At 34.8% G+C, this 11,199-nt stretch overlaps 2 protein-coding genes across 2 annotated transcripts; one reads left to right on the top strand and one right to left on the bottom strand.

Annotated features, from left to right (window-relative positions):
- Window positions 1-2,671: 2,671 nt before the first annotated feature.
- On the bottom strand, window positions 2,672-3,295 carry LOC107898036 (uncharacterized). Its single transcript, XM_016823593.1, has one exon. It carries the CDS (start codon window positions 3,293-3,295, stop codon window positions 2,672-2,674), a length of 624 nt encoding a protein of 207 aa, XP_016679082.1.
- A 5,741-nt stretch (window positions 3,296-9,036) lies between these two features.
- On the top strand, window positions 9,037-10,338 carry LOC107898037 (protopine 6-monooxygenase-like). The gene is made up of 4 exons (XM_016823594.1): window positions 9,037-9,188; window positions 9,459-9,627; window positions 9,790-9,948; window positions 10,093-10,338. The coding sequence occupies exons 1-4, from the start codon at window positions 9,037-9,039 to the stop codon at window positions 10,336-10,338; spliced, it is 726 nt and encodes a 241-aa protein (XP_016679083.1).
- The last annotated feature ends 861 nt before the right edge of the window (window positions 10,339-11,199 follow it).

Genomic DNA, 11,199 nt, shown 5'->3' with positions numbered 1-11,199 from the left:
GTGGACGAGTGTTGACGCACATTTAAAGATTGGCCATTTGGAGAAGTAAATCATTGAAGATTAGATCGACTGGGATGAAGCAAATCGAATTCTTTGAATTGAGAAGAATGGATTGAATGTCTTGAAAACTTATATTAGATATTATTGAATTATCTTAAACTTTATTAGAATATTCTTAATAATATTTTTAGGCTACTTTGATAAAGACTATTATTGCAATTGATGTGTATTTGATGAGAACTATAACTGTAATTGATGTGTCTCCAGCCCGTGTGGGTCAAATTAAAATTGAAAAAATTAACTCCAGTATGCACATGGCTTGATACACACCCATATATCCAGGTCGTGTGGATCACCTCAGACCATGAGGACAATTTTTTTTAATTTTTTAATTTTTTAATTTTTAATTTTTCAATTTTCTTTTCAATCAATTTTTTTAAAACTTTTTTCAAGGTAATAAAAATAAATATACTAATAATGTTTTTTTTTTCAAATTCTTGATTGATTTTTTATTTTTTTAAATAACATAATAGTAGATTAAATAAATAAAAATAAAAACAAAGGCAAATCTTGGAGCCGGAGCTCTTCTGTATGCCTGGCTTGAACAAAGTTACACTAAGAAAAGCAGAAACCAACCATGATAAGATCATATACTCCCAGTCCTACACCCTTACATAAATAAGCTCTCTAGTTGCTCCTCATTATCACCTTCATTCTGTGGAAGTTCTCACCGTCTTGTTGAGCATAAAGAGTGAGCCTAGCATTTTCTCAGAAATAAAAAAGAAAATAAAGCAAAAATAAAAACTTAGTTAATATATATTAATATGAAGCTTTGTAGACGCTTATCAAGCTCTTCCCTTCCGGCCCCCCGTCACTTGTAGGTTGTGGAAGTCCTCACCCTCTTCTCTGGCATAAAGAGTAACCACTGCTCCCACATTTGATTCAACAAAAGAGCTCCAGTTCTTATCGCCACAGATGCAATACCTGCCTCCTTGAGGTCTGCAATTCAAGTTGAACCGTTTAGACCCGACTGCAACCGCGAAAACATCTGGAAGTGGAGTGTCAACATCCCACCGTGCTGCATGGTGTGCTGCAAGAGTAACGGTCCCTATCTCCGCCATTTCTTCAGCTCCCCAAATAGGATATGTCTATGATTGCACTTCTCAAATCAACTCTAAAATTGTGTGATTGAATAAGGAGTGGGGTTAATTTAGCACCCTCCCTCCATGGGATGGGGGGTTATATAGGTGAATGAACCACCTCTACTTGGTCGATGCAACATTCTTGCATTGCGAGAAAAAGGCTAAATATCTTGCGACATTCTTGCATATACTGCAAATCTTTCTAGTTTCTTTGTTTTGGTCATCGCGAGAAGGACAGCTAGATGTTCAACCTTAATTCACTTGGTCAAACAGCTAGCCTCAATTTGGTAGTGTTGCGCAAAGCTTTTTCTCAATCGACAGATAAAATCTCAGAGAGAAGGAGATATGGGAGGCTCACCAGCTTGCTCGAGAGATGGTGAGTTTCCAAAGCCATTATAATTGTTATCTTAAAGCTCACCCCAAAAAACATGGATCGCGAGTTTCATTTTTCAACGCTCTATTTATATATTATAGTATCCACAGACCAGACAACCTTAATAATTTCTACTAAAGGAAAAATTGTTGAGTACTTCTCATTTTCAACCAACAAAATTAGTTGTTTGACTGAAGGATTTTGCAACAGTGACAACCACGTGCTTAATTTGCTTGCTCTTTAACTCCCACTAAATATTAAATTCGACCACGTAGTATTTTGGTTCTTGGGTTGCACGTCACTGTAATAACATATATGACCATATATATGTACATATTGCACGATCGCTTCTCCTCTTCTGGCCATGTTGTGCGAGCATGAGAAAGTGAGTCAGCTAACTTGGAGAAGAAAGATATTGGAAAATGATTATACCATTATTCTCAAAAATTGATTTAGTTGTATCAAAATTTGATCCGTAATTAGTCTGAGCAAAATCAGAAATTTTATTTTGGAAGTCAAGATACAATTATAGAAGTTTGGAGGGAATAAAGTTAAAAATTTTGGAGGCCCGGGTACCCCTCAATTTATATATCTCTAATCAAGGTAAAAGTAATTTAAGTCCATGTACTATATCCCAGATTAAATTATGGTCCTATTATTGAAAAAATGAGCAAATTGGTCCCTGCACATTAGATGAATGAGCAAAATGAACTTCAGTTAAAATTATGCCATTAAATGCTTATTTTGTGTTTTACATGCGTGGCATAATAACAGATTTAACCCTCAACCTTTACACCTTTTTTATTTAGCCTCTACTATTTCATTTGCAACAAATTGTCTCTCAACTTTTTATTTCTAATTTATCACTATTTTATATTATATTATATTTCATGTAAGTGAAAAATACAAAAATTAAAAAAAAAATAGAAATCCAAAAGAATTTCAGTTTTTAAATTTTAAACTGAAGGAGAAAGCATGAAAGGGAGTAGACTTTGACACATAATAAAAATCTTCTCTTTGAGGAAACCATTCAGAAATGCTGACTTAACATCTAACTGGTGAACTCTCCATTGCTTGTGAGTAGCCAAGGCAAACAGAAGCTTAATTGTGTCAGCCTTGCTATTGGAGCAAATGTCTCCATAAAATCGATGCCATATTACTGGTTGTAGCCTTTCACCACAAGCCTTGCCGTGTGTTTATTTAATGAGCCATCAGCATTATACTTGGCTCTAAACACCCACTTAACACCAATGACCTTAAGTAATGAGATTTTAGACTCAAACTTTTCAGGAAGTGTGGTGATGACCTTTTCAACAACCCTGCTCTCACTGAAGTCTTCTCCAAGGAGCCTAATACTGTTGACGTTGGCCATTATCCTGTCTGAGTACTGCTTGATAGTATTTGATTCTCTCATCTTCAGGTTCTTAAAGTCTCTTCTGAGGTTGATCACTTGTTGCTGCCTTGTCTTATCTGAACCCATGAACCCCTCATTCAGCTTCTCCCATGCTTGCTTAGGTGAGTCACAAGCCATTATCCGAGTGAAGATCACATCGGATACTCCATTCTGCAAGCAGGCCATCGCTTTATGCTTCTTGGCACAGTCTTCACTGTGTTGCCTGGTCTTTGCAATGGTGGGATTGGCCCTCAATGGAGGTGGTTCAGTATCATTTTCAACCACATTCCACAAATCATGCGCCTGAAGGTATGTCTTCATCTTAATCACCCAAATGTGGTAGTTTTCACTAGTGAACACAGGTGGTGGAGGTGGTGTAAAACTCATTTTGTAACAGCAAGGTCAACAACTTTTTGTTTCTTTCTTCTCAAGCTTTTAATCTCAAAATAAGGCAACCAAAAACAACCAACAATAGAGGCCCTCAAAGATGACAGGCTCTGATTACCATTTGTTGGAACATTGGCAGCAGCAAAAGAAGTAAAACAAAAACAAAAATGAAAGAAGTGAAGCAAAGAGAGAAATGAGACTTTTTCACAAAAAGATAACAGAAAAATTCATTACTTGATTTTCATTCAAAGTTTGAAATATATGAGTTACAAAAAATAAGTTACCTAATGAATTAACTGCTCCCACTAATACATGACTAACATTAGCTTAAATTACACACAAAAGAAGCTGACATATCAGCTATTACATCAATTCAAATCATAAACTAATCCTACTAAAATTGTGAACAAATTACAAGTAAACTAGACAAAGTTACATAGGAACAAATTAAACAAATTAATTGTTACATTCGGTTCAGCTCCAATGCTGACTTGTAAGTAAACTTGCTGCTGGTGTTGAGATGAACTGTAGCTGCTGGTCTCCTGTTGCATTGCAGGCCAAAGTTTAACAAAGAAAACCAGAAACCATGATATACTTCATCCCTTGAGCAAATAAGCTCTCTCTCTACCCTGCTCTCACCCACACTCTGTTGAAAGCTTTACCGTCTTGTTTAGCATAAAGAGTGAGTCTAGCATGGACCCTTGGTTCAACCAAGTCGCTTCATGCACTGCCACTGATGTAGTGCATGCCTCCTTCAATCCGGCAGCATTCAAACCGCCACCATTTCTTTTCGTCTTTCGTAACCCTTAAAACAATCCTACCAGCAGGAAGTGTACCACTATGATCACAAAACCTCCACTTTTGCACATGATTTGCTCGTAGATTAACTGTGTCGATCTCCTCCATTTCTTCAGCTCTGCTAAAACTAAACAGGTTTTTGTTTCCCCAAAACACAGAACAAGAGTGTAATGTGATTTGCAATCCTTGAATGTATTGGATTACAATAAATAGAGCCCAAGTCAGCTCTTCTAACTCGAGCCAACAAAGACAAATGCATGTTAAACAATGCACATTGATCGCGATTACAAGCTCTGTTTTTTTTCCAAAAAGTTTTGTTTTGGTTATTGCGAGAACTGAAAACTGGATAAGTTTTAATGCAAATCTGCTGGTTTGGCTTTCATAAACTTACACAGGATATCGTAATCGTATGGAAGCGTGATTTCTAGTTTGTTGGCCCAAAAGATTGCGCAGCCTATAGAGAAAACCTCTGTAAATAACACAAGATGGCTATTTTGCTAGTGAGATGCTCAAAATACCCCGAACCCATTGCTTATTATTATTATTTTAAAGATGTGGTCTACCATAACCTAAAAAAGAAAACAGAGGTCCGAGATTCATGTTTTCAAATCTGTTTTGATTTGTATATATATATATCGCACGACAGAAAAAACCTCTGCAATAATAGGGGAGATGACGAATTTAACTCTCCATTGGCCTAATAACAAATTTAACGTTCTAATATTTACATATTCTATCAATTTGATTTTATATCTACAAAATTCAACAAATTTAACTTAAATGTTTTTAAATTTTGTCAATCAACATAATTAGATTTTTTAATTGAAAGATATTGCGGCAATGAGTGATGGTTTCCAGATATAATCATGTGCTTTGCTCGCTAGCTCTTTAACTTTAAGGAATGAATATTGAATTTGACCAATAATTTTTAAATCTACATTGATAAGCCCTTAGGGTTAAATTCTGCCACTACACATAAGGTTTAGTCCCTATGATTTCATTTGCTCATCTTTAGTCTCCGTACTTTATACACTTTAAACTCTCAATCCTCATCAAACAGTAACTATTAATTTCATTAATTTCAATCCTCATCAAACAGTAACTATTAGTTTCAAAATCTTATGCGGCGAACATATCATTACATTCATGTCAGTTTGCTATTTCTACATATTATTCACAAAAAAAGTTAATCATAGATTTAAAGGCATCAAAATTGAAATTTTAAAATTCAAAAAATATAGAGACGGATAAATGATCTAATTGGTGAACATTGACTAAATCGACCACTTTAGGCATATTTAAAAAAAAAAGCAAAAAATCTTTGTCAATAATATAGAGACGATAAATGATCTAAGTGTGTGATGTGTTGTGTTTTGGGTGAACTCTATCTTTGTCAATAATATATATCTAAGTTTCTTATATGTTTGAGCTAAATTAAAGAGATTCTAATATATAACATCACCAATAATGAAGCATATTTCTGATTACATAACTAAGCTTAAGCATTAGAAAAGAAAACGACATTTTTTTAAACCATGCAACAGCAGAAAGCAATGGTGCCTGGCTTGAACAAAGTTGCACTAATAAAAGCAGAGACCAACCATCATAATATCATATATTTTCATTCCTACACCCTTACACAAATAAGCTCTCTAGTTCCTCCTCATTGTCACCTTCATTCTGTGGAAGTTCTCACCGTCTTGTTGAGCATAAAGAGTGAGCCTAGCATCGATCCTTGGTTGAACAAAGCGGCTCCACTCGGTGCCGGTGATGTAGTGCCTGTCTCCTTCACTCCCGCATTCAAACCGCCACCATTGATTCTCGTCTTCCGTAGCCATTAAAACAATCCGGCCAGCAGGAAGTGTACCGCTACGATCACGAAGCCACCACTTGTGCACATGGTTAGCTACTAGATTAACTGTGTCGATCTCCTCCATTTCTTCAGCTCTGCTAAAACTAAAACAAGTTTTTTTTTCCCCAAAACTCAGAACAAGAATGTAATGTGATTTGCAGTTCTGGTAGAAGGATTTGTCCAATGAATGGATATTTAAAGCAAAACTCATCTCTTCTAACTCGAGCCAACAGAGACAAATGCATGTTAAACAATGTACATTGATCGCGATAACAAGCTCTGTTTTTTCTTCTTTGTTTTCCAGAAGGTTTTATTTTGGTGATTGCGAGAACTAAACTCTCGATGCTCATCCTTAAAAGTTTTGTGGCATGTCTGCTGGTCTAGCTTTGATAAACTTCCCAACATATCATAATCTGTAATAACGCGAGATCGCTAGAAGCTTAAAAATCCCCAAAGCACTCAAAAACAGGGGTTCGAGATTCATGTTTTTTTGAATTATATGTATACATATGTCGCACGACAGAGAAAGGCTGTGCAATAACAGGGGAGATGACGAATTTACAAAGCTGAGGTTTGGTTGGATTTAGGCGCAGGAGTTGGCGATTTATGTTTTCAAACTCTCTTTTGATTTGTGTATATATATCGCCCGACTTTTTCGCCCAACAGATAACTAGCACGAGCCTTTTATTGATTGGTCTAATATCAAATTATTTAGACCTCTAATATTTACACGTTCTATCAATTTAACCCCATTGCATATTATCGGACGAACCCATTGCTTATTACTTTTTCAAACTCTGTTTTGATATGTATATATATATCGCCATTGCTTAGTATTATTTTAAAGATGAGGTCTGCTATACCCTGGAAAAAGAAAACAGGGGTTCGAGATTCATGTTTTCAAACTCTGTTTTGCTTTCTCTATATATATCGTCCCACAGAAAATTAACTCGAGCTTTTTTTTCCATTTAATAACAGACTTAGCTCTTTAATATTTATATGTTCTGTCAATTTAATTCTAAATCTACAAAATTTTAAAAATTTATCCTCAATATTTATAAAAAATTGTCAATTAACAAAATTCAAGTTTAATGAAAACATCGCATCAATGGTATCCAAAATTTTAAAAATTTTGATAGCCAATTTTTTAATCCAATGAAGACTATTATTCATTAGAGCGGAGTGAAGATGAGACTTATTTTTAAACTATGAATTTTAAAAGTAATTAATTTCTCATAAACTCCCATTTAAAATATAAACTAAAATATTATGTCTAAAATTGTGTGATTGATGAGTGAATTTTAGTGAAAGGAAGATAACATTGATCCTGTGGAGGCCTATCGAAGCTGATCTAAGTTTTCAAAGGGAGAAAGCATGAAAGGATCATTTGGAATTTTGCAACATGTGTATACAATCATTTACTTTTTCCAATATTTTCAGGGAGGTGAATGTGTTCTGTTTTGGGTGAACTCTGTTTTTATCAATAATATATGTCTAAATTTCTTTTAGCTGGAGATAAATTAAAGACATTCTAATATACAGCATTCTCTGTTTAGACTTAGTTGATGGATTACAAAAGAAGACGACCTTTTCAACAATGCAACAGAAGAAGAAGACGAAGAAGAAAAATGCTGCCCTGCTTATTATCAGACGACCCCATTGCTTATTACTTTGATTTAAATTATTAGCATAAATATATAACTCAATAATTAGATTAAATTCGTATTTTAATTAATTAGAATTAACGAAAATTTTATACCGAAGCTACCATTCGAGTTTATTAAGATAAACAGGATGACCGTATGCACAAAAAAGAGAGCCATGAAGTCCTAAGGTGGCAAGGTAAGACAAAAAAGAAAATCCCATTTAAAATAGAAATACAACACTACCATTAAACATTACTAATCCTGATAAAATGAAAAACAAACAAACAATGAACAATACCAACTTGAATGACATCGACATTGTTGTCAGCGCATGAGGACATAATAATAACCTATTTAAGGGTTGGAAAGGGATTGTAAGTAGTTCTAGGCATTTTATAAAAAATAACAGATATAATAACAACCTATAATGAGATTAATGTTCAAAAACATTTATCTAATAATAATTTATTAAGAAATAAATCAATACATAATGATAATTTCATTTAATATTAAAAATATATAACTTAAATTCAATATTTTTTTCAATTATTTTCTTCAAATTATTTAAATTCTCTTTATTTTTAATACCTAAATTGCCTTTATTTCTAATTTCTAAACCCTAAATTTTTCTAATAGGGGAGTTTGTTTTATATATTATATAGATTTTCTTTTGTAAATTCACCCTTAAATCTGGGCTTATAAAGTAATGAATGCATTCACTGTTAGAGCAAGTGAAGTTGTCTCAACATTTTGTAGGTTGGACTATCAGCAAACTTGCTGGCCCATATTTCTCATTTTCAACCCCAACAACCATTGGCATGTACGATCAAATCGAGTTGAATCGAGAAAAAGATCAAATTAATTAAATTAATGAATGAATCCTACTTATCATTTTAATTCAATTTAAAGTAGGTCAATTAAAAATATTGTTGACAATATGAGTAATTCTAAGTTAAACACACACAAATACATGTATGAGAAACCACAAATATCAAATTATTATAGCATGAGGTGTTCAAGAAATCACAAAGTAGAATCAAATCATTACAACACAAACAAAATAGAAACTAATAGAATTCAAACTAAAGCTAACAAATTGGACGAAAACCTACTACATGACAACCGCACATAATGGGGCTCAAAGACTCACACAACAATTACACATATGGGGTCCTGAATTTTGTTTAGATAAAATAAACCATTATGATTGGCCCTTCATGCAGCAAATTGGTTCATTTCATTGAAGCACAAGCTATGGAATTTCAAGAACAGCTCTATTTTGCACTTGCTTTCACCAAAACCATTGCCATTTTAGTGGTCACCATCCTCGTTAAAGGCAACAGAGACTAAAGAGAAGACCCTCAGAGCCAGATGGGGCATTACCTTTTATTGGTCATCTTCATCTTTTTGGAAAAAATCAGCTGCTACATAGGATATTTACAGACATGGCTGGCAAGCGTGGACCGGCCTTCTTGATCCGTCTCGGGGTTCATCGAGCACTTGTGGTGAATAACTGGGAAGTTGCAAAAGAATGTTTCACGGCCAACGATAAGGTCTTCCCCATAAGTCCAAAGTCCATAGCTGTAAAGTATATGGGGTATGACTATAAGATGTTAGGCTTCGCTCCTTACGGACCTTAGTGGCGTACTATGAGGAAACTAGCAATGGTTGAGCTCCTCTCTAGTCGTCGGCTCGAGTTACTCAAGCATGTTCGTTACAATGAAATCAGTAGCTTGATAAAGGAATTGTATGAATAATCGGAGAAAAATAGAGGCATTGCTCTTTTGGAAATGAAGGAGAGTATTGGTGACTTACCAACCAATACTATAGTCTGAATGGTTGCTGGCAAAATATATCATGGTACTAGCCAGGAATCGAACCGATTCCAAAAGGCCTTTAGTGATTTCTTTTATCTTGCAGGGTTATTTTTGGTCTCGAAAACGATTCCTTTTCTCGGTTGGCTTGATGTTGTGATGGGGAACATAAGCAAAATAAAGAGGACAGCAAAGGAGTTGGATTTTGCAATAGGAAGTTGGGTAAACTAGCATGTCATGTTGTCTATCATGGTTGAAAATAATGTACCAACTCAAGAGGCTGATGTTACCATTAAACCTAATTGCCTGGTATGTTATTGTTAAGTAGAATCATGTAGTTTATATGCTATAGCATTATCTTTGATTGGGAAATGGTGATTATAGAGTCTTGCCTTGGGAGGCATCGATACAAACGTAGCCACACTTTCATGGGCGATCTCCTTGCTATTGAATAACCGTCATGTTCTAATGAAGGCACAAGAAAAACTTGACATCCATGTCGGGAAGCAACAACAAGTGGAAAAATCAGACATAGCTAACTTGGTATAGCTACAAGCCATTATCAAGGAAACAATGCGGTTATACCCAGCGGTGCCAGTATCGGTAGCAAGAGAAGCTATGGATGACTACACTGTAGCTAGTTTCCGCGTTCCGGCAGGCACTCAACTGTTGCTTAACCTATGAAAGCTACACCGTGACCCCGGAATTTGGCATAAGCCATTAGATTTCCTCCTTGAGAGATTCCTCGGTGACCATGCTAACATTGATGTAAGGGGTCAAAATTTTCAGTTTATACCATTTGGTGCTGGTAGAAGGATTTGTCCTGGTATCACTTTCGCCCTTCATTTCCAACACCCAGCTTTGGCTCGACTGCTTTATGGATTGAATGGGGAACGGTCTCGAAATTTGGGATGTACGATCAAATCGAGTTGAATCGAGAAAAAGATCAAATTAATTAAATTAATGAATCCTATTTATCATTTTAATTCAATTTAAAGTTGGTCAATTAAAAATATTATTGACAATATGAGTAATTCTAAGTTAAACACACACAAATACATGTATGAGAAACCACAAATATCAAATCATTATAGTATGAGGTGTTCAAGAAATCACAAAGTAGAATCGAATCATTACAACACAATCAGAATAAAAACTAATAGAATTCAAACTAAAGCTGACAAATTGGACGAAAACCTACTACACGACAAATTGGAGATTCATGTTTTCAAACTCTGTTTTGCTTTCTATACCGATAAAATTTTGACTCGAGCTCTTTTCTTCATTTAATAACAAATTTAGTTCCTTTATAATTATACATTCTGTCAATTTAATTTTAAATCTATCAAATTTAAAAAATTTATCCTCAATATTTATAAAAATTTATCAATTAACAAAATTCAAGTCTAATGCAAACATCTCATCAAGTCTAATTTTTTTACCCAAGCCCATATTTCGAGCCTATATTTTTACCCAAATCCTCTCATATTTCGGGCGGGTCGTCGGGCCGGGTGGCCCATGAGCACCTCTAGTTGAAATATTATAATAGGTGGCATAAAGGAAAACATGCAGCAGTAATATTCAACATGTGCAGGCGAACTGAGAGTTGATTGTGACCAGTTGGAACTATTCTTGGTACTGCTAGCTTGAGTTCGACGCATGATCAAAGATTACTTGAACATGTGGATCCAGAAATAGCTAGGCATGAGAAGACAGTCTCCCACTCAAATGTTCGATTTAAATAAAAGTAGAAAGCAACGATGATAATATGATATACTTCATCCCTTCACCTCA

This window comes from Gossypium hirsutum, chromosome D04, assembly GCF_007990345.1.
Source record: "Gossypium hirsutum isolate 1008001.06 chromosome D04, Gossypium_hirsutum_v2.1, whole genome shotgun sequence".
Taxonomy (NCBI): Eukaryota; Viridiplantae; Streptophyta; class Magnoliopsida; order Malvales; family Malvaceae; genus Gossypium; species Gossypium hirsutum.
Note: the sequence above shows the minus strand (reverse complement) of the source record. Positions and strands in the feature narration are given on the sequence as shown.

Coding starts and splice junctions, on each gene's coding strand:
- LOC107898036 (XM_016823593.1), bottom strand. CDS start 3,295: ATGAGTTTTACACCACCTCCACCACCTGTGTTCACTAGTGAAAACTAC.
- LOC107898037 (XM_016823594.1), top strand. CDS start 9,037: ATGGCTGGCAAGCGTGGACCGGCCTTCTTGATCCGTCTCGGGGTTCAT. Junction 9,189..9,458: donor ATAGCTGTAAAGTATATGGG/GTATGACTATAA, acceptor TCATGGTACTAG/CCAGGAATCGAACCGATTCC. Junction 9,949..10,092: donor AATCAGACATAGCTAACTTG/GTATAGCTACAA, acceptor AACCTATGAAAG/CTACACCGTGACCCCGGAAT.